The sequence below is a fragment of the Phascolarctos cinereus genome, unplaced genomic scaffold (genome assembly GCF_003287225.1).
Source record: "Phascolarctos cinereus isolate Bilbo 61053 unplaced genomic scaffold, phaCin_HiC Scaffold_3;HRSCAF=262, whole genome shotgun sequence".
Taxonomy (NCBI): domain Eukaryota; kingdom Metazoa; phylum Chordata; class Mammalia; order Diprotodontia; family Phascolarctidae; genus Phascolarctos; species Phascolarctos cinereus.
In genome coordinates, this window is record NW_027555736.1 from 107,010,172 (window position 1) to 107,033,016 (window position 22,845).

At 47.2% G+C, this 22,845-nt stretch overlaps 2 protein-coding genes and 2 long non-coding RNA genes across 4 annotated transcripts in view; 2 read left to right on the forward strand and 2 right to left on the reverse strand.

The window, feature by feature from the left end:
- Nucleotides 1-14,834, reverse strand: part of LOC144456290 (uncharacterized) — a 40,921-nt gene extending 26,087 nt beyond the window's left edge. The window contains exon 1 of the long non-coding RNA XR_013485274.1: nt 14,402-14,834. This is a non-coding gene — a long non-coding RNA (uncharacterized LOC144456290). The remainder of the gene's footprint in view (nt 1-14,401) is intronic.
- Nucleotides 1,642-8,301, reverse strand: LOC110195168 (uncharacterized). Its single transcript, XR_002320848.2, has 2 exons — nt 8,220-8,301; nt 1,642-6,429 (listed from the first exon to the last, which is right to left on the reverse strand). It is a non-coding gene; the product is annotated as an uncharacterized LOC110195168 (long non-coding RNA).
- Nucleotides 5,779-8,716, forward strand: CALHM1 (calcium homeostasis modulator 1). The gene is made up of 2 exons (XM_020967782.2): nt 5,779-6,381; nt 8,243-8,716. The coding sequence occupies exons 1-2, from the start codon at nt 5,830-5,832 to the stop codon at nt 8,714-8,716; spliced, it is 1,026 nt and encodes a 341-aa protein (XP_020823441.1). The 5' UTR covers nt 5,779-5,829.
- Nucleotides 14,835-14,925: 91 nt separating the features above from the next.
- Nucleotides 14,926-22,578, forward strand: CALHM2 (calcium homeostasis modulator family member 2). The gene is made up of 3 exons (XM_020967792.2): nt 14,926-15,294; nt 18,247-18,824; nt 21,530-22,578. Exons 2-3 carry the CDS (start codon nt 18,270-18,272, stop codon nt 21,944-21,946), a joined length of 972 nt encoding a protein of 323 aa, XP_020823451.1. The 5' UTR covers nt 14,926-15,294; nt 18,247-18,269; the 3' UTR covers nt 21,947-22,578.
- The last annotated feature ends 267 nt before the right edge of the window (nt 22,579-22,845 follow it).

Sequence of the window (22,845 nt, forward strand, 5' to 3'; positions counted from 1 at the left end):
ACCTCACACTTACGTGACAGGAAGACTTACAGGACAGTACTGAGGTGTTAAGCAATAATTGTTAGTGTTTACATAGTGCTGTAAGGTTTGTAAAGAGTTTTACATATGCCACCTCATCTAATCCTCACAATAAATCTGTGAGGTAGATGCTATTATCATCCCCATTTTACAGATGGGGAAACTGAGGTTTGGAACAGGTTAAGTGACTTAGGACATTAAAGTCAGGGTGAGGGGCAGCTAGGTGGCGCAGAGGATGGAGCATCAGCCCTGAAGTGAGGAGGACCTGAGTTCAAATCTGGCCTCAGACCAAATACTTGACACTTACTAGCTGTGTGACCCTGGGCAAGTTACTTAACCCCAATTGCTTAAAAAAAAAAAAGTCCGGGTGACACAGCTAGTAATTGTCTGAACCAGTATTCCAGATCAGGTCTTCCTGACCCCTAGTTCAGCACTCTATCCATTACATCCCCCAGCTACCTGCTAAATGATGTGACTATAACCAAATATGAAAATGTGTAGTACAGGAAATATATGGCCTCAGGGAAAAGAGAGATCTATGAGGGTTGGACTGGTCCTGGAAGGCTTCTTGGAGAAGGTGGGATTTGAGATGGGGTTTAAACAATGGGTGGGATTGGGAGTGGTGTCTGGAAGAGGGCAACCAGAATAGTGAAGGGCCTTAAGTTCATGTCATATGAGTATCAGTTAAAGGAACTGTATAAGGTTGTCATGGAGAAGGGGGAGAGGAGAGGGAGATAAGAGCTGTCTTTAAGTATTTAAAGGGCTCTCCCTTGGGAAAAGGTGAGACACTTGTTCTACATGGCCAAGAAGTAAGAACTAGGAGTGATTACAGAGAGACAAATTTGGAGTTGTCATAGGAGAAAACTTCCTGGTATTGTTAAAGCTATCTCCAGTTGGAATGGGCTGCCTTGGGATGGAGTGGGTGCCACCTCATGGGAGGTCTTGAAGCAAAGGCTAGATGACTATTTGTTGGACATGAGGCAGAGGGGATTCTTTTTTTTTTCTTTTTAGGCAATTGGGGTTAAGTGACTTGCCCAGGGTCACACAGCTAGTAAGTATTAAGTGTTTGGTCTGAGGCCGGATTTGAACTCAGGTCCTCCTGACTTCAGGGCCGGTGCTCTATCCACTGCACCACCTAGCTGCCCCTCAGAGGGGATTCTTGTTCAGGGATGGTTTGGAAGAGATGGCCTCCGAGGGACCTTCCAACAAAGGTCTTTCTAAACTGGAGAGCAATTTGTGCAAGATCCATGGAAGTGGAAAGAGGGAGGAGAAGAGGCATCAGCCCAACACCTAGGGGTCTTTCCTAAGAATACAAGGTCACTTGGGAAGAAGCCACTTCAAAGGGGAAGGGTGAAAGAAAACTCATTGAGTAGGCAGTTCCTTGTCCCCATACCCATCCCAAACAAACAAAATGGTCATTGCCAAACGGCGCTCTCATCCCAAGACGGTGGGCTCCCTCCCAAATCAGTCTCTTCTTTCCTTTTGCCTCCAGAACTCTCCTTTCTTGACCTCTCCAATATCCTTTTTTTAGTGAAATTTTATTTGATTTTTCCAAGATCTGCCTTTTCTCCCTCCCAGACTTCTTTCTCTTCCCCAATTAAGAAAGCAAGAAAAAACAAAATCTCTAGTAAAAGCATTTATAGTCAGGCAAAACAAATTCCCACATTGGCCATGTCCCAAAAAATTATGCCTCCCTCTAACCCCTGAGTCAATCATTTGTCTTTCAGGTCACCTGTTTCATCATGAATTCTCTGGGATTGTGGTTGGTCATTGATTCAATCAGAGTTCTGACGGCTTTCAAAGTTGATTGTCTTTACAATATTGTTTTATTGCACAAATTCTTTTCCTGGTCCTGTTCACTTCACTCTGCATCAGTTCATACAATTCTTCTTGCTGTAACCTGAGTCCCAAAGCCCATCGGTATGGGACGCTCTCCTCATTGGTGAAGATCAATGTTCCGTCCCCCCCCCGCATCTGCACGAGAGGCAGGGTGGAGATGGCAAGTGAGGGAAAGAAAAGAGCTTCAGTGTGCTGTCTCTCCATTTCCTTCAAGTCTCTTGAGTTGCTTTGAGTGCTTTTGGCTTCCAGCTTTGAGAGAGAAGATATATGGTGCCAACCCCACCGTGGGTTGCTGGAGAAGAAAATAAGACTCTGGGAAGAAACTGACATGAGAAGAGCTACCACTCCCCATCATGTCTCTATTCCCAGCTTGCTGCTCTAGAGATTTTGGGGAAATTGCCCCTTGGGTGATGCCTGGGACTCTCTCTTGGTTTAGCTGTTACCCCACTCCCAAGAAGAGCGCTCCTTCACTCCATATTGTCTGGTATCTATTCTCCTGTGTGTTCTTTCTCTGATTTCTGCAATTGACTCAGATAAATGGGTTTCTTGCTGTTTATTATGTGCATTCTTGACAGAACTGAATTTTGTGGGAAAGGAATCCAACCTTGAATGTAAAGCTTGGGTCCTACTTTTCACAATAATGAGCAGCGATCAATACTTTGCCTTGAACCTGAAAACCACATCCCCTAAATTAACAGTATTTAAGGATGCAGATAGATGTAATTCTAACCCAGCATTCCCTCTCTCTAGAAAAGCAGAGCTGCCAAGCTTCTGACCTCAATCTTCTGCTTTCCCTCCAGGCAGGAATAAAAATCTCTCTTGGAGACAGGTATGGGGAGAAGAGGCTAGAGATGTCTATTCTGCCCCCATTTGGGCTACGCAATGACACCTGCATGTGACATGTTGGGGACAGCATCATCACATCAGATTTCTGTGAAACCATCTCAGGATGGACTTTGCATGGTAGGGGAGGGATCACCCCACTCCAATCTATTCTGCCCAGAAACATCACCCAACAGTGAAGATGCCTGGGGTAATCACCAGAGTGAAAAGCACCTTCTACCAGAAGAGGTAGAGATCTGACCACAGGCAGCATTAGTCCTGGAGAATCACACAAACCTACCACTACATGCCCATGCACCCAGACTTGTATGGATATACAGGGTTTATAGGTCAAAGATAGACAAAAAGAACCTTAAAGATCATCTAATCTAACACCTCATATTGTAGATGGGGAAACTGAGGGCACAGTGGATAGAGCTTCAGGCCTGGAGTCAGGAAGAATCATCTCCCTGAGTTCAAATCCAGCCTCAGACTCTTACTAGCTGTGTGACCCTGGGCAAGTCACTTAATCCTGTTTGCCTCAGTTTCCTCATCTGTAAAGTGATCTGGAGAAGGAAATAGCAAATCACTCCAGTATCTTTGCCAAGAAAACCCCAAATGAGCTCTTGGAGGGTCGGACACAACTAAACAACAGACCTCGGTCTATGTGGGGGGAATTGACCTCCCAGTGCCATGCCTTCTTCCACATAAATGGATCTGTGATTTCATTGATAACAGGGTGCCTCAGGCCCTTAATAAATGCATCTTACAAGTGGGTATTCGACAACATAAATCCTAACTTCTCCATGTCCTCTGCAGGATTAGAACCCAGGTGTTTCTGAATCGCAGTTGAGTGATTTTTTTTTTCACCATACACAGGCATGCAGATACATGGCACATAAATACACACACACACACACACACACAGATTACAATAATATTACCTCACATTTATAGGGTCTTGTGAAGTTTGCAAAGCATTTTACATACATTATCTTCCACAGACAAACACACGTGGGCACACCCACAACAACCTAGACACCCACACAGAAGAGCCCTCAGGACAAGACTGGGAGAGGGCTGGGCCGGTCAGGGTGGGGCAGGTTGGGACTAGGGCCTGCCTGCTTTCCCAGGAGCTTCCCAGGCTTCAAAGGGAGCCTGAAAACACTCCCTTTCCCCCTCTGAATTAAAGAACCCTTCAGGGCACTGTCCCAGTGTCCACAGAGTTTCCCTCCCAAGCAAGATCTCTGGGTGTTGTGTTTTTTGTTTTTTTTTGTTTTGTTTTGTTTTTAATGTTGGAGCAGGGAGAAGATGGCAGAGGTGCCGGGGAGCACACAGACACACAGACACATACACAATGCACACACAGACACACACCCTTTGGGCAGGACAAGAAGGCAGTTCCATTGGCATGTGAATAGAATGATGGACTTGGAGTCAAGAAGACCTCAGTTCAAATCCTCCCTCAGACACTTACCAGCTGTGTGACCTAGGTCAAATCACGTCATCTAAGCCTCCCCATCTGTAAAATGGGTATTATAATAACAGCACCTATCTCACAAGATTTTTGCGAGGATCAAATGAGATAATCTATGTAAAGCACTTTGGAAGCAGCTATAGAAATGTCAGCTATCATTATTTATTATCTTTTTCAGGCGTATGACAATCCTTGCTGGAATCTATTTCTCATACTTTTGAACTCCCCTCCCCCACTTTTATTCCCTTCCCTAAGCCAGATGAATGACTATCTGGGACCATTATTGAGAAGCAGCGTTGTGAGGGATGTACTCTGAAAATCTTAAAGGGAATTGTGAGTTATTAACATCACCATCGAGAGACTGAGTCCCAGTTGTAATTCTGCAACCCTTTGTCTAAGGCACTTTATCTCTTCAGATGTCACTTTTCCTGTCTGTGAGATGAAAGGGTTGGATTAGATGAGGCCTATACTGGTAAATGTTTAACAACTAGCTCTGTGAGGGAAAAATGTGCATACAGCACATTTATAAGTTTAATCTGTTTTATTCACATTTTTTTCCATCACTTTCTTAAGTCTAGACAATGAACAAAACAATAAACCAAGCCCCAATTTGTCTCATTCCCAGATTTCCAAACTATAAATGCCCATACTGAAAACTGAACAATTAGCTGGCCCAGATGAGCTGGCTCTGGCGCAGTCTTGCACTAAGGTGGTCTTGGTGGTCAGTCAGCCCCTTGTGATATTTGACGTTCAATATCCATCACGGAACAGAAAAGGAGCAGTTACAAGTTCATGGATCCGCACAGAGATGATCCAGGGGGTAGAGGACAACCTTCCTCGGGCTGTCTGGCCAGAGACTGAGCTGAGCACCCATAGCTTGGGCCTCCCCCCCACCATGATGGCATCCCCTCGGGAAGCACCCACAGGGCAGGGTCTCCTCTGTATCTGCTTACACCCCCTTCCACACCCACACAGCAGGCACATGCTTCTGTTCTCTGTGAAACAGCATGAGCCTCCCCACTGCCCCCACCATGCTTTTTATCCAGACTTTGTCCTCACTGAACGTGGACTTGTTCTGTCCCCCTCTAGGCTTGTCCGTCCTCTCCCACCCCCACCCCTGATCCTCACAGGGAACTTGGCCTTTCTTCCTAGGCAGATGAGCAGCACAGACAAGATCAGGGCCCTCCCCTTGTGGTTTTGCTGTTTGCTGATGGCTACAGAGGTGACTGTCCTGGAAGGGGTGGAGAAAGGAAAAACAAGTGAGAGAGAAAGCCTCCCCAGCTGACTCAGGATTTGCAAACCAGCTCATGGAGAGCCAAGGGTGGGGGTTGGCAGGAGGGGCAGCACTGGAGACACAGTCAGTGAAGGAAAGACAGCCGCTGCCCTGCAAACCTCCACAGTCTGGGGGGACCCCGAGACATGAGGCCAGGGATACCCTGCGAGAAAAGCCAAGCATCTGAGGCAGAGTGTGCCCTAGTCATTGTCCTGGGCATCCCCTGCGGACCAGGGGGCTGGAAACCAAGACACAGGGGGCCAGGAAGAAGGGGTCAGCTCTGAGGTGGTGAGGAGCTGACTGAAAGCAGGAAGTCCGGGGCTCCTGGGCACCAAGGCTGGGCAGCTGGTCCCCGGGCTCTTGAGAAGAGGGGAGCCAGGGTGGCCTGTGGGGCAGCACGATGGATAAGTTCCGGATGATATTCCAGTTCCTGCAGTCTAACCAGGAGTCCTTCATGAATGGCATCTGTGGGATCATGGCTCTGGCCAGTGCCCAGATATACTCAGCTTTTGACTTCAGCTGCCCCTGCCTGCCTGGGTACAATCTGGCATACAGTGGGGGTATCCTCCTGGTGCCCCCCTTGGTGCTCTTCCTGCTGGGACTGGTGATGAACAACAATGTCTCCATGCTGGCTGAGGAGTGGAAGCGGCCCACCGGCCAGCGGCATAAGGACCCTGCTGTGCTACGATATATGTTCTGTTCCATGGCCCAGCGGGCACTGATTGCACCTGTGGTCTGGGTAGCTGTCACCCTGCTGGACGGCAAATGCTTCCTGTGCGCCTTCTGTACAGCCGTGCCTGTGGCCACTCTGGGAAATTCCAGTCGAGTCCCCAGCCTGGCCCAGCAGGAGATAGCCAGGCTGCTGGCTCGAATCCCTTGCCAGGACATCTATGATGGAGAGTGGCTGATTGCCCGGGAAGTGGCCGTCAGATATTTGCGCTGCATCTCCCAGGTGAGCTCTCGGGTGTCTCCCTCACTTCCTGATCTTCTTCAACAGGACCTTATAAAACAATTTTCATGGTACTTCTTTCTGTGTGGCCTGAGAATGAAATCCCCTCTGCCAGCTCAGGAGCCTACCTAGCTGGACTAGGGTCAAGGCCTGGGGGATGATTCTGGGGCCTGTACAAGGCCCAATGGCGTAGCAGGTCCTAGGAGCCCAGCCTGTCCCAGCCTGCCTAAAGAATAATTGAAGGCCGCAAAGGATTTGCATCCTTTAAAACTAGGGAACCTGGAAAGGGGGAGGAAGGGCCTTGCTGAGAAAGACAGAAAATGGCCCTGGGCCATTTGGATACATTTCCCAGGCAAATATAGCCAGCAGGTCCCCTCTCCTATGTGAGAATGAGGGGCTGAGATTGGACCCTTGGTTAAGAACAGAAGTAGGGTAGGATTAAATATATTCCAGCCTTCAGTATTTCCCCTCTTGGAAATCAGACCTCATTTCTGCATGGAGTGGGGTTGGGCAGGGTTTGGGGAGACTCCTCTGGAGAACTGAAATGGAAAAACTCTCCAAAAGCAGAGTTTTGGAGCTTGATGGATACTATGGGAGACTTAGAATCAAGAGTCTTGCTCCATTGAAGGACCTTTGGGCAAGTCACCTATGTGGGCTATAGTTTTTCCATTTTGAAAGTGGGGATGGTTCTCTGCAGGATGGTATAACAGGCTCACAAAACAAAAATCATATATTGAGCCTGACTGTGGGCCATCCCAGAGCTATAGGAGACACAAGTATGAATAATAAGATCTCTGGGAGTCCAGCTGGGGAGACAAGAAAGAGGTCTAAGTTCACTAACAATCCAGGGGAGAAGGTGCTTAAGTTTCTAAAGAGCAGCATGATCAGAGGAGAGAGAACGCTAAGGGAGGGCTTGGTTAGAGAAGGGCTCTTGGAGGAGGTGGTTTATTGAGATTCTATCAATGTGAAATAATATGAAGGAATGTGAAATAATAATAATATATTCATATAGTCTGTAAGGGGGAGGGAAAGAAGGGAACAGGCATTTATTAAGGGCCTGCTCTGTGCCAGGTTCTGTGTCAGATACTTTACAAGTCTTATCTCAGTTGATCCTCATAACAACACTGGAAGGTGAGCTCTATTAATATTTGGGGGGGGTGAGGCAATCAGGGTTAAGTGACTTGCCCAAGGTCACACTGCTAGTTAAGTGTCAATTGTCTGAAGCTTGATTTGAATTCACATCCTCCTGACTCCAGGGCCCGTGCTCTATCCATTGTGCCACCTACCTGCTCCTGGTAGGGTTCTATTATTAATTCCACTTTGCAGTTGAGGAAACTGAGGCAGATAGAGGTTAAGTGACTTGCCACTGGTAGGTCCTATTATTAATTCCACTTTGCAGTTGAGGAAACTGAGGCAGATAGGGGTTAAGTGATTTGCCTCTAATAGGTTCTATTGTTAATTCCACTTTGCAGTTGAGGAAACTGAGGCAGATAGGGGTTAACTGATTTGCCCAAGATTGTACAACTAGAAAGTGTGTGAGGCTGAATTTGAACTCAAGTCTTCCTGACTCCAGGCCCAGTACTCTATCTCCTGTGCCACTTAGGTCCTTCTCATCTGTAAAATGAAGGGCAAATGTTAGTATCATTCCCATTTTACAGATGAAGAAACTGGGACTCTAAGAAGGCACACAGCTGGTAAATATCTGAGGAAGGATTAAAATCCAGGTCTAGGGACTGTAAGTTTAATATGCCTCCCCAGTGGCAGTGACAGGGGCCTGTAACTCCTGAACAGAGAGGGAGGTGGGGCATGGTAGGAAGGAGCTGCTATCCTTCTCTACTCACCCCTCCACTTGGGGTCCTTTCAGGCTTTGGGCTGGAGCTTCGTGCTGCTGACCACACTCCTGGCATTCATCGTCCGGGCAGTTCGGCCCTGCTTCACCCAGGCCGCCTTCCTCAAGAGCAAGTACTGGTCCCACTACATCGACATCGAGCGCAAACTCTTTGATGAGACCTGCACTGAACACGCCAAGGCCTTCGCCAAGGTCTGCATCCAACAATTCTTCGAAGCCATGAACCATGACCTGACCTTGGGTCACTCCCACCCAAGACCAACCAAGGCCCCTGCTGAAGGGGAGGAGGATGAGCGGGGGAAGCTTCATGGCATTACTGACCAGGGTACCATGAACCAGCTGCTCAAGAGCTGGCATAATTGTAAGCCCCCACTACGGCTGGACCAGGAGAAGCCACTCCTGGAGAACGGGTGGGCAGGTGGGGTGCCTGGGCCTGGCCCAGCCCCGACCCTGAGGAAGGAGGTGGCCACCTACTTCAGCAAAGTATGAGGGAGCAAGACCTGGCTCCAGGTCTGCAAGCCACATGCCAGGTTCAGGTCTGGGTTGATGAGATGGAGCAGACATCTGCTTCCAGGTTCAGGACCACCTTGTTACCATCAGCCTCTCATGCTGCCAACCAGAGAGGCCACTGGGTCTCTTGAGGTCAGCATCAGCAAAAGATTTAAAAGCACTTTTCATGAGCCAGGAAACCATATTGCGACTACTGCATAATAAGAAGAAAATAAGGATCCTGGAGCTGCTGGTGGTTGGTGCTATTGGTCAAGGGCCCATGAAGCCCAGGGAGCTAGACTAGCAGTCTGGATGCTCCTGGCCTGCCTCCTCCCACAAAGGAGAAATTTCTGATGTGGGAGCTGAGAGAGAGAGAGAGAGAGAGAGAGAGAGAGAGAGAGAGAGAGAGAGAGAGAGAGAGAGAGAGAGAGAGGCTGGCTTGTCCTAAATCAACAACTTCACTATTTCCCTACTCCTTAAAAAAAAATTCACTCACTCTTCATGGGGAGATAAGATTAGCAGTATTAATCAGAATAGATCAGAGTAGGGTTAATGAGTTGTTGGGAGAAACGGGGGAAAGAAAACAGGGAGAGATTTCTGTAGGTCCCCAGCCTTTTTCCATCCAATACTCCCTTCCCTAACAGGTGAATTAGCCCTTGTCTTCTCTCAGCAAGAACTGGATAACCAGTTCTAATGTTCCAGGAACCTTTGTTGGGGATATCACAGGAAAAAGTCTGAAAAGTCACAGGAACTGAGATTTGTCTTGTGGGGTAAAGAGAGATAAGATGAGGACCTTACCTGCACATCCCTTACCGTGTGAGATAGACAGTTAGCATCTGGAGACTGAAAATTCTGCTCCAGGACAGGTGAGCTGCACAGTATCTATGATGATGTTCATAATGATAATACTGAGACTTTGTGTTTGAGAAAAGCACTTTCTCCTCCCCTGGAGTTCAGGGAGCTTGCTGTATATTTCTCAACTTACCCTGCTGACTGATTACCTTTGAGGCAAGGATCTGGAAGGCTTCCCCATTTTACAACCAGGGAAACTGAGGCTTAGAATAATGAAACAATATCCCCCACAAGGCCTAAGCCCTCTGGAATTCTTCAGGCTCAAGGATTTTGAGATAAGGACCCTCAACTTAATCACTGTCTATGGATGTGTCTATGGATGAGCTTGGGCCAATTCTGAGTTCTGGCTTCAGCAGTGATGTGTTGCACCGAGCCATTTCCACTGTCCCAGTCCTCTCTATAACCCGCAGCAGCTGGGGTAAGAGAGGTATTACCCTCCTTTTAGCCCCACCTCCTCAACATTGGACAGCACCCGGCTAGATGTCACCCATCATTGTGGGCCAGCACAGCCGCTGTGGCAGCTTTCAGAAAGGCACAGATTGTGAGACTTTATCTTTAGGATTTGGGAGTTAGGGGAAAGGATCTTTAATACAACCCCTACTATCTTCCCCAGTGGAAACTACTTGGAATCATGGAGGGGTATGAGGGGAGGTAGGGAAGGTCTGCCTCCACAAGATATATACGCTATAAAATATTTCTCCTATAAAATATCAAAAGTGTAATGATGCCTTTGTCAATGAGAATTGCCTTCTCCATATTCCTAATTTAAGATGTGAATACCCCTGAGAGAGGGCACACATTCAGTCCTCAAGCCTTCAGGGTGAATAAATAAATTGCTTAATTAAATGAACATTTATTAAGGTCTATTATATCTATAGGACCATGCTAGGTTCTGAATGAATTTTTCTATCATCTTTCAGTCTCACTCACTCCCAGGCTTTGAGATCCTAGGTCTTCAGAATATTCTTCTCCCAAAGGGGTAGGAAAGTGGGAGGAGGCAAAGCCATAATTAGAATCCAGAGAAAATTCAAGTGGCAGGAAGGGTTGGGATTTAAACACCAAATACCACTATGCCCATTCCCTAGTAGAACATGCCATGCTATGGATCCAAACAGCTTACTATTTAGTTCCTTATTCAGAACTGATGCTAAAAACTTTAAATATAAAATCTTGCCCTAAGAGGAAGCCTATGAAATAGGTTCATAGGATCATAGAGTTGGAACTGAAAGGGAACTTAAAGAACATTAAGTACAACACCCTCATTTTACAGATGAGGAGACTGAGGCAAATGCTTTGTCCAGGGTCACACAGCTAGTAAATATCTAAAGCAAGATTTGAACCCAGGTTTTCCTGACTCCTTGACCTCTCTCAGTCAAGTAAGATACGTAGATTTATGTAACTGAAGAGGGCTGTCCCCTGTACCAACATTCCAGCTTCAACCGAAGTTTGCCTGGCTGTAAGAATGAAGTATAAGGTGGGGGAAGGTCTTAGTGGCCTCCAAGTTTGATACGGATCAACATTGTGTTAGGTCAAGAAAGCTAATGCAATCTTAAATTGCATTTAGAATGGCACAGTGGCCAGGGCTAAGGAGTCCATAGCGAGGGATTCTGCTGTGGATCAGACCACATCTGCAGCACAGTCTTCCATTCTGGATGTCATATTTTGGGAAGGATATTGATAAACTGGAAAGGGTTCAGATGAGGACTACCAAGATAGGGAAGAGTTTCAAGTTTAATGCCATATGAGGCTTGATTGAAGAATCGATTGAGATAGTTACCCTGGAGAAGGGAAGACTGGGAGGGGAAATGGAAAGGTAGCTATAAGATTGCTATCTTTAAGTATTTTGAAGGTTATTTATTCAACGCTTCCTTTGACTCTGCAGTTAACCATCTCACAATATAGGGCAGTAAAGTCCAAGATCTCCCAGAACAGCAAAGCCCTTCCCTCTCCCCATTCCCATATCACTTCCAGCCATGCCCCTGAAGCAATAGTTGGAAAGTAGAAAAATGACAAATTTAGACTTGATATGAGGAAAATTTGTCTTACAATTGCTACTGTTGAGTCATTTCAGTCCTTTCCAACTTTTCGTGACGCCATTTGGGGTTTTCTTGGCAGATATAGGAGTGGTTTGCCGTTTCTTACAATTAGGGAAATCTCAAAGTAGAATGGAGGGAAGCTAGATGGCTCAGTGGATAGAGCACTGGGTCTGGAGTCAGGAAGACCTGAGCTCAAATCTGGCCTCAGATACTTATTTTTTTTAATTTTATTAATTTATTTTGATTTATCAACAATCACTTCCATATGCTTTTGAGTTGAAATTTTTTCTCACCCTTTCTCCCCCCCGCCACCCTCCCCAAGACGGCACACAATCTGATATAGGCTTTACATTTACTTTCCTATTAAACATATTTTCACATTAGTGAAGTTGTAAGTAAAAATTAAAACCAATAGGAGGAACCACTCAGACACTTATTAGCTGTGTGACCTAGGCAAGTCACTTTATACTGTTTGCCTCAGTTTCCTCATCTGAAAAATGAGCTGGAGAAAGAAAAGGAAAATGGGGTCACGAAGAGTTGGACACAACTGAACAACAAAAGTAGAATGGGCTGTCCAGGGAGGTAATGGGTTCTCCCTCCCGGAGAGAGAGGGAGCCATTCCTTATCTGGGAGATGCAGTGGATTCTAGTTCAGGGATGAGTTGGAGTAGATGGCCCAGAGGTCCCCTTCAATCCTAAGATTCTGGAAAGTTAGATGCTGACTTTGTCCAGGGCTTTGGCTGTTAGAAACACTCCCTTCCTCACTTTGGTATTTGGGAAGGATAAACTGGAGGAGAAATTCTAGGGTGGGTGGGGGACTGCATTGTGGGATCTCAGGACCTGGGAGCAGAGTAAGAAGTCAGCACCAAAACTAGACACTGTTTCTAACTGCAGCTGCAAGACAGAGCCTCACTCCTCCTCTCCCCATTTGAGCTAAATCTCACTTCTAGCTGCCAAAGGGGTGCAAATGAGTCACAGGAAAGGAGGGGGAAGAGGGAGGGGAAAGTATTGGGTCTGGCAGGGTGTGGCCTGTATAAGAGAAAACAAAACTCCTTCCTAAAGAAACAGAAAATAGTGACACCCCCAGAAAAAACCCCAAGTCCCGTGCCTCTATCCACTCTGCAATGTCACCTCTTCTGTGCACAAATAATGAAACGGGACCAAATGTTATGAGCCCATGACAGGCACAAAGTGTTGCCTTAGTTCAGAGGATCAAGAAATCATACCCAACTTGGGGCCAGCAGAGAAGGGAGGGGAAGACATAAAGAAAAGCTTCATGAAGCTGGCATTTGACCTGGGACTTAAAAGAGGGAACAGGATTTGAAGAGGTCGTTTGGGATGGGGGGGGTGTGGAGCATGGAGTACATTTCAGACAGAGGGGAGAAAAGCCTAGAAAGCAGAAGGAAATGCAGGCCTCTTAGCCTGGGCATATGGCTCTCTTGGTCACCTGGCTAGAGGTACACGGAGAGCAGGGATGTCGGTTCCTATGACTACACAGTGTTTATCATCCCTGATAATCAACATCATCAATATTATCCTTCCATCAACAAAACGGATGGAAAGGAGCAGAGGCCCACGGAATCCAAAAGAACAGAAGACCCCAAAGTAATTTCTATTTTGTTTGGGATTGCATCATAGCATACTATTGTTTGTCCCTCTCAGCAACAATTACCTTCCTGACCCTGTCTATCTGAGGCTGAGGGTACTTTTGAGTTTGAGCTTCCCTTATCTCTGAAAAAGTCCACGGTTCTTCCTATGGAGAATCCACAGGATAATCTCTGCACCTCCTTGCAGCTCAGCTCCCCTCCTCCATATATACATTCAGATAGCTAACTGAAAGTAAGGGGAATGTAGCTAAATACCTTCCTAAAGCCTGATCCCCCAAAGAAATGCAGCTGTTAGACCAGTTGTGTAGGAAGGGACAGACTAACAATTTACCACCTCTGGTCTCTCTCCTCCCAAATTGAGGTTAGGAAGGAGTGCATGGAAACCAGTTTTTGCAAAACCACGGAGGCAGGAGATGGACTGAAAATTTGGGGCAACAGCAAATAGGTCAGTTTAGCTGGAAAGTAGAGAGTGTGAAATGTATGTAATATGAAATAAGACCGCAGAGGTAGACTGTGAATGGGTTTTTGGAGATAATTTAGGACAGAAGGATTTTGATGAACCTAAAGGAGAAGAATTGGCAAGGAGAGGGCCATGGTCTGTTAAAATGCAGAGCAGGGCCATGGTCAGTTAAAATGCAGAGCAAGACATCAGAAGGCAGAACAAAGGAGAAATCAGGGGTCTCCCCTGCCCAGCCAAGAAGGCAGAGTAAAAGGATAGTCAGAGGTGGACAAGAATAATCTTTTCTTCTAACCCACAGAGAGCTCAGGCAGCTGGGGTCCTAGATTCCCTCAGCAGCCCATGCCAGGTAGGTGATGGAGGTGGGGAAGATGAAGGAGGAGGCCCTGCAGATAGCTATTGGCACTCTCTCACTCTTGAAATAAAAAATTTGTCCTCATAGGATAGTTATGAGAATACAAATCCCTCCCTTTTTTGCTGAAGGAGGGACTATGGGTGTGAAGCTCATAAACTATCACTTGGCTGATACGTTGTTTAGTTTTGCTGGACTTTTTTTCTTTTTTAAAAATTTTGTCAAAATAATTTTTTTTTGTCATAAGGGATGGATCTGTGAAGGAGGGGAATGGAGGAAATATATATTAAAAACTTTAGGTGATGTAAAAATAAAAACCACCAATAAAATTTAATAATAAAAGAAAAAAATAATTATTTGGTATATATTCGCTTTTACTTACTTGTTCGCCTGTTGTACCTCCCCAGAAGAAGGTAAGATCCTTGAGGGCAAGGACCATATTGGTTCTGTTCTTTTTTCTTCAGCTCCTATCCCAGTACCTTGCAAACAAGAAGGGGCTTAATAAATGCTGGTTGAATTGATCTTGGAAGCACCCAGACCAGATCTTCCCGCAGACCCAGTTGGCTCTCCTCTCCTCTTCTTTGACCTCCCCAACTCCTAATCTGGGGAGCCAGCCGGAGTCCTCTAGACTGGTCTCTCGGGCTTATTGACGTCTGAGCCCTTTGTCCCCCGGGGGCCGGGCTCCCTGACCTCGGCTCCTCTCCCCTGTCCCAAAGCCGGAATGTCTGCGCCAGTGGGAGCCGACAACCCAACTCTTAGAAAGAGGGACTGGAGTTACCCCGTGGGGCTCAAACTCGCTGGGCCGGGTGGGCGGAGCTGCGGAGCAGCCCCGGGAGGGCCAGCGGACGGGCGGCCTCCTCCCCACTCCCCCGCCCCCCAGCTCCCCAGCTCCCCCCTTCTTCCCCTCCCTTGAGGACGCTGGGGAAGCTGTTTTTCCACTCTCGCGCACACGCGCTTTTCCATTCTTTATTTATTTCTTTTTGGGTTTAAACTTTCTCCAAGCCTCGCTGCCACTTCCCGAAGCTGCTGCCCCCTTTCATCCCTCGCTGGGCCTCTGCGATCTTCCCCCTCTAATCTGACCCTGCAGGAAGCCCCAGCCCCAACCCAGCAAATCAAAACCCCCAAACGGAGCCTGCTAGGAGGCAGAGGAAACGACTGCTGAGCGCGAGCAGGAGGCCGCCGGGCGTGGTGCCTGCTGCCTGTGCCCGCTGCCCAGCCCGGTGGGGGCTGTCCCCAGCCCTCGTACCCGACACCCTTCCGGAGCCCAGATCCCAGGTGAGTGACCGAGCTCACCCAGAGGGGTTGGGGGAGAACGGATGACAACTTTTGCAATACTGTGTCATTAGCGGCCAGAAGGGGACAAAGCGGCGAGGAACGGGGCCTGCCTAGACATCTGCCCCCAAGGCATGAAGAAAAGGCCTCAGCCCCACAAAAGACACTTCTTGACCACAGAGAGTACCCCCCTCCCCACTTGAGGGGACGCACATGGCCCTTGTTCCCATCCCTCAGTGCTGGTGAGATCTGGGCTCTAGCCCTGGGCATCTGTATCTCATGCCTGTCCGTGGGCAGTGGTTTGGCCCCTCAGAATCTAACTGTTGTCCAGCTCCAATTGGTCATCTGGTCTTCCGTCTTCAACTTATCTGGGTGGCGTTTGTGAAACTGAGCCTCCCCAGCGATAACACTAGAATCTCTGTGGTCATAGAAAGGGGAGAAGACCCAAATGGGGACTGGGGGAAGGGGAGTAGGGATTGCCTCTGGTGCCCTGGGCCATTATCCCCCAGCCCTTCCCACAAAGAACTATAAACTGCTTTTCAGAGAGTTGGTCTCTGAAGTCCAGGATCTTGTCTTTACCCTCCCCTTTGTTTGTGACACTGGACTGTGCTGGGTGGCGGGCCATGTAAGGAAGCCCCAAAGGAGCCTATGAAAGGAATGTTGAGATCCAGATTTAAGACTCAAGTTTAGCAGGACAGGGCCTGGTTTTGCTTATACAGGATTGTCCAGACTTCTGAGTAAGGCTCTCTTGGATGAACAGGAGGAGGACCTTGAAGGGTTACCAGGAAGGGGGCTGGGAATGAAAAGAGGGAAACTGGAACTGCATCTTTTTTTAATTCTTGTCACAAAAATTAAAGGTTGGGGCACAGCAGGCTGAGAAGTGGTGTGTGTGTGGGTGTGTGGGTAGGTACTTTGTACCCACAGTACTGGCGATTCTCAGGCCATGGCTTCCCTAGGTACTGCTGTCTTCTAGGAAGTACATATCTGTCCTTGAGTCTCCCTGAAAGCTTTACAAAAGATAAGGAAGAGGGTCTTCCTTCCTCCTAGACCACAGAGACAAGGGGGAAGATGTCACTAACACTTAGCAGCTTCGGGGAATTCCTGTTGCCTGAGCCTAAAACATACACTGAGCCCAAAGAATTGATTTGTTGGTCTATACGTATTTGCTCCAAGCACAGACATCTATGGAGAAATAGGTTAGCGCAGGGGTGGGGACCCTGCGGCCTCGAGGCCACATGTGGCCCTCTCGATCTTCAAGTGTGGCCCTTTGAATCCAAAGTTCTTTTGCATTCAATCAAAGGGCTGCACTTAAGGACCTAGAGGGCCGCATGTGGCCTCAAGGCCACAGGTTCCTCATATCTGGGTTAGTGGGTAACAATAGGTAGGAGCTATTGTTCGTCAATAAAGATCATCAATAAAACATTTTTAAATGCAGAGAATATAGCAAAATGAAGTGTTAAAAGGGACATAAATAGAGCAATTTTAGTGTTACCTTGTAAAATGTGATAAATATATATGCATGTTTATTTAAAAAAACAAGCAAACTATAAGTAATTAAGGTTTGTAGATTTTTATAGAAGTTTACAGTTCCTTATACAATCTATTGTATTTGTTTGTTGATCATTGTCATGTTCACAAAAAAACAAAAACAAATAAAAACAGAGGAGTCCCCAGGAATAGGACCCAGAAGACGGTAGAGACCCTTTGCTGAGGCCTCCCACAGTCTCCTCCTTTAAATGGAGCACACAGCTTCCCAAAGTCTCTCGTTATTCCCTCACTCACCCCAATTTCTGGGCCATCACCTTAGAGACAGAGTTCTGAGAAGTAAAGCATTGGGCTGGAGCAGAGCAGAGCAAAGATAGGCAGGTACCCAAGCTCTGCTCCCAATTTCCCTTTTGCCTCAAGCCCGGAAGCCACTGTTTTCCGAGACTGTGGGGTAGAGATGGGGCCAAGTTCTAGATGGGAGGGGGGAAGGCAGCCTGTGGTTAAGGCCCAAGGAGGGGCTTTGCAGAGAGAGCATCCCAGGGAGAGGAGGCCGACGCTACCTCCTGACATTTTGCCACTGCTGATTTTGCTCAAAACAGAACTGAAAACTTGTTGGCTCTGCCCATCTCTCAATTATCTGAGCCCCTTAATAGGAAGACAGAAATTTAGAGGCTAGCTAATCTGGTGTCCTTCATTTTGCAATTCCTTGGAAACACCCTTCCCTTTTCCTCTCAGGAATTCTACACAGCATAGCATATTGGAAAAAACAAAAATGATGGATTCAGACTCTGAGGACCTGGGTTCAAATTCTGGTTCTGCCTCAGGCAGAGTGGATGACTTGGAAAGTAAGGAGACAGGGGACTGAGAAATTCTATTACTTTTTAAAATAGTTTGTTTTCCAACTTGCATTAAAGCAAATGCCTTCTATGTACCCAGTGTGTTGCTAAATGCTGGGGATGCAAAAGAAGGCAAAAACTAGCCTTTCCCTCAAGGAGCTCCCAATCTAATGACCTCTCAGAGAAGTCAGGAGCTCTAGAGCAACGCCGCCTTTGATTCTGTTTACTCTTGGCTGATCCTTCCTCTGTCTTAGCTTCAGTTTTCTCATTGGTAAAATAAGGATAATAGCACCCATCCTACCTGCCTCTCAGGGTCATTGTGAAAATAGGACAGTGCTTTTGAAGATCTGTGTAAATGAGATAGTGTTATTTTCTTTTCATACAACCCAAGAAGTAGGAATGGATAAGTATTATCTTCTCCCATTTCACAGATACAGTACCAAGGCCTGTAAAGGGAAGTGCCTTGCTCAGGGTCACACATTCTGTGAAAGGATACAGAACATCTCTTGACTGCTACCTTGAGGTTCTTTCCAGTAGATCACATGTCCCCTGGTCAACCTTGTCCCTTTTCCCCAGTAATCACCAGGATTCTAATACCTGAATTCACCCAGGCCCCTTCTCTTTATTTCTGCAGATTGAACATCTTGGTTCATCACCATGTCAGCCCTGATTGTGGAGAATTTCCGCTTCCTGTCGCTCTTTTTCAAGAGCAAGGATGTGATGATCTTCAATGGGCTGGTGGCCCTGGGCACAGTGGGGAGCCAGGAGCTGTTCTCCGTGGTGGCCTTTCACTGTCCTTGCTCCCCAGCCAGAAACTACATTTATGGGCTGACAGCCATTGGGGTCCCTGCCTTGGCTCTCTTCCTCATTGGTGTCATCCTCAACACTCACACTTGGAACCTGGTGGCTGAGTGTCAGCTCCGCCGGGCCAAGAACTGCTCAGCTGCCCCCAATTTCCTTCTCTTGAGCTCCATCCTAGGTCGTGCAGCTGTGGCTCCAGTCACCTGGTCTGTCCTTTCGCTGCTCAGAGGAGAGGCCTACGTCTGTGCCCTCAGTGAGTTTGTGGACCCCTCCTCACTGACAGATGACAGGGGAGGTTTTCCCCAGGACCATGCAGTTGAGGTCCTGGCCAAGTTCCCCTGTGGGGAGGCCCCAGCAAACTTGTCGGGCTTCCAGGAGGAGGTGAGCCGAAGACTCAAGTATGAGTCCCAGGTAAGTCAAGTTTTTGTGGAAAGTGAAGAGGGGCTTAGCTCCCACACCCCTTCAGGAGCTGGGATGCTGTGCTAGAGGATGTACTAGCTGCTGCTGATAGAATCGGAACCTTTATTCATAGAAGCATAGGTTTAGAGGCAGAAAGGACCTTAGAGGCCATTGAGTGCACCCCCCTCTTTTTTACTGAGGAGGTCCCTTATTGATGCAACCCTTCCCCAGGGTCACATAGGTAGCAAGTATCTAAGGCAGGATTTAAACCCAGGGCTCCAACTTATTAATTTTCCTAACTGGGGGCTCAGAGCTATGGTGAGCTATTAACTTTTCTGATGTACACTCCATGTATCTGGTCATTATATTGTCCCTACATGAAAAAAAAAATCAAACCAGTTTTTTGTTTTTTCCTCTTTTTTTTTTTTTGGCTAGGCAATGGGGTTAAGTGATTTGCCCAGGGTCACACAGCTATTAAGTGTTATGTGTCTGAGGCCAGATTTGAACTCAGGTCCTCCCGAATCCAGGGCCAGTGCTCTATCCACTATACCACCTAGCTGCCCCCCAGTTTTTTTTTTAGGAGGGGAGGGCAGTGGTAGAGAAAAGATCACACCTTAAACCACCCTTCCCCTTCTCCCCCCAGCTCGAGGTAGGCAAGGAAAAATACTGGAAAGACTTCAGTTTTGCTCCTGTTGGGTAGAGAGGAGAGAATAGAAAGGATCTAGTACCAACCTGCCAACTTTACTCTCCAGAGTAAGAAGAACCTTTGGTGTTAGAAGTGGGTAATGCTCGGTGCTAATAAAGCCATATTAATGATTCCAGTTCCTTATTCTTCAGTCACATATTGATCCCTTGCCTCATCCACAGACTGACCCTGGGCATAGTCTGGTTTCTTTAAAAAAAAAAATTGGACCTGTGATTTTATTGGCATAGGGCATTCTCTCCACCAAATTATTCTTCAATTTAGAAATATTCTTGGGAGGGGGCAGCTAGAGATAAAGTGACTTGCCCAGGGTCATCTGAACACTTGCCCAGTATCTTTCAGGGTCAGGACTTAAATCCAAGTCTTTCTAGACTCCAAGGTCTGTTCTCTGATCTCCACTCCTTGATGCCTCTTCACAGAATGATTTCTAACCCTAGCCATGGACTGACTTCTGATTGTGGCCCAGATGGACACTTAGCCTAAGCCATAGACTAAATGGTTAATCCTGGTGAGACACCAAGCAGACGATTACTTGTTAAGGGGAACCACATGAGTGTGGCCGCCTAAAGCTGCCTATCCCCTGCTGGAGACATAGCTTGGTTAATGTTGTGTTTCAAGTGTGATTATCTGATGATCTATGAGGCCCAGCTCCAGTGGTTACAAGCTCACATCAGGGATGACTGGTATGTAGGCAGTGTTGAATTGGTAAAATAAAAGAACATAAATGTTGTCACTTTCTTCCCATATCCCTTTCTTTCTCCTCTGGATGGCTCTTTATAAGACGTTGGTAAGAATCATAAGTTGTTGGACAATATAAAGAGCTACCTGATAAGGTACTCATCCCTGGAGGTGTTCAAAAAAGTTTGATGGTCACGGTATCAGAGATGCTGTCTAGGGGATTCCTGCATTGGGAAATAAACTGGGATTCAGTCATTTTTCAGGGATTTTTGACTCTTTGTGACCCCATTTGGGGTTTTCTTGTCAAAGATACTGGAGTGGTCTGTCATTTCCTTCTCCAGCTCATTTTACAGATGAGGAAACTGAGGCAAACAGGGTTAAGTGACTTGCCCAGGGTCACACAGCTAGTGTCTGAGACTAGATTTGAACTCAGGAAGATGAGTGTTTCTGACTCCAAGTCTGGCACTCAGCACTCTATCCCCTGTACCACCTAGCTGCCCCATAAATTGGGCTAGAGAACCTCTAAAGGCATTTTCTGGTAATGAGTTGATGAGAGAAAAAACAGGAGTTATTAGATAGGAGAAAGGGAAACTGTGGCAGAGCCAAGTAGTGGGAAGCAAAGAATTTTCACTTAAAGGTCTTTAAAAGGCACCGGCTGAAGGGGAGATGCAGCACAGTGTGGCAGATGAGTACTGGCCTTGGCATCAGGACCAACAATAAGCATTAAGTGCCTCCTACATGCCAGGTGTTTGTGCTAAAGGCTGAAAGACCTGAGTTCAAATTCATCCTCCCATATTTACTCGCTGGGTGATCCTAGGTAAAGTCACTTAATGTCTAGACTTCAGTTTCATCATCTGTAAAAGGAGTGGGACTAGATCATCTCTAAGGTCCTTTTCAGCTTTAACTATGATGAAGAGGACAGGCAAAAACAAATGGGCAGACACAAGGGGACAGAAAGGACGGTGTGTTCAAGAGGAAAATGGACAGGCACAGATACAGAGAGATTAGGAGAGACTAAGTAGGAGACAAAGAAGGCAGAAAGGTATTAACATGACATATTACAATTGCAAGAGAACGCTGTTCTGACTCTCATTCCTCAGAAGAGCAAACAGATCCAGAGACCACAGTTGACTTTGCTGTCATGCAGTTAATTATTGTCAAGCCAGGACTAGAATCCCCATCTCCCAGCCAAGGGTAGTTTTTACTGAACCTCTGTTCCTGGTCTCCCATCCTTTTCCCCCTCGAGGTCCTTGTTTAGATGGGGGGCGTAGTTAGCAACTCTTTTTTGGGACAAGGGAAAACTCCACCTCACACCTGCCTACTCTCTCTGACCCAGCTCTTTGGGTGGCTGCTGATTGGCGTGGTGGCTGTCCTTGTCTTCCTCACCAAGTGCCTAAAGCACTGCTGTTCGCCGCTGGGCTACCGCCAAGAGGCATACTGGGCTCAGTACCGGGCTAACGAGTCCCAACTGTTCCAGAGGACGGCAGAAGTACACTCCCGGGTGCTGGCCGCCAACAACGTGCGCCGTTTCTTCGGCTTTGTGGCCCTGGACAAAGAGGACAAGGAGCTGGTTCAAGAGTTTGCTGTCGAGGGGACCCAGCCGCGGCCCCAGTGGAACGCTATCACTGGCGTCTACCTGTACCGTGAGAACCAGGGCTTCCCCCTCTACAGTCGACTACACAAGTGGGCCCAAGGGATAGTGGGGAACGGAACGGGGCCAGACAATCTGGAGATGGCTTTCCTGGCTTCCTAGTATTGCACATATCCTCACCATCCCATGTCTGTTTGAAAACACACAGTGCTGACTTTTATAATCCAGGGTCCCTGTCCCAGAGCTGCCTCACCCCCGAACCCAGTATGGCTGCTTCTTACCATTGCTAGGCGCCCCACAGTCCTGCACCCAAACTCAAGAGTCGGCAGATACTCAGTTTATTCTGGGGTGGATCAGAGGAAACTGCTTTTACTAGCATCACTGACAGGCCATCAGAGAAGGCTGGAGGGTGACCGCACCTAAAAGTGGCCCGAGTTTGGGGAGAACCTGCTGGGCAGTGCAGTGCTGCTGACAAGGACACTCCAGCCTGCTGGATAAGCGCTTTACGAGATGTTTAGTCTTTTCCAAAGAAAAGGAGCTACTTGTGCTAACTTCTGAACTCTGGGACACCAGAAACCATGTCCCTTCTATGCCTTGCCGGTGAGCTCCTTGCAATGAAGAGTTGAGCACAGTTAACTTGTGTCTAACTGCATGTGGGTCGGGAATGGCCATCTTTGGAAAAGGGAAGGCTTGAACACCTGGGGGACCACTAGTGAGCAGTTTTCCTAGGGCTCCTAATGACCTTGTTTTCTATTTTATAACATTTTTGATAAAAAACTTTGCTATAACATTGACTAGTTAGTTGCGTGTGTGTATTCCCTGCTGCTGGACACTGTAAATAGATCCTAAATCCAAAAGTAGGTAGAAGATAGGACCCTAGTAGAAATTATAGAATTTTAGAGCTGCACAAAGGACAGCAGCACTCACAAAATTCAACCCCTTTCTTTTATATAAAAGGAAACTGAGGCTCAGGGAGACAAAAGTTTATATAACCACTAGGTCATGTGGGTCTAGGTTTCCAGGTTCCTGACTGCCAGGCTGGGGCTCGATGCCATCCGTAA

Bases quoted from the DNA above. Each gene is read 5' to 3' on its own strand.
- CALHM1 (XM_020967782.2), top strand. From the start codon at position 5,830: ATGGATAAGTTCCGGATGATATTCCAGTTCCTGCAGTCTAACCAGGAG. The intron at 6,382-8,242 runs GTGAGCTCTCGG...GGGTCCTTTCAG, and splicing joins ATTTGCGCTGCATCTCCCAG to GCTTTGGGCTGGAGCTTCGT.
- CALHM2 (XM_020967792.2), top strand. From the start codon at position 18,270: ATGTCAGCCCTGATTGTGGAGAATTTCCGCTTCCTGTCGCTCTTTTTC. The intron at 18,825-21,529 runs GTAAGTCAAGTT...TCTCTGACCCAG, and splicing joins GACTCAAGTATGAGTCCCAG to CTCTTTGGGTGGCTGCTGAT.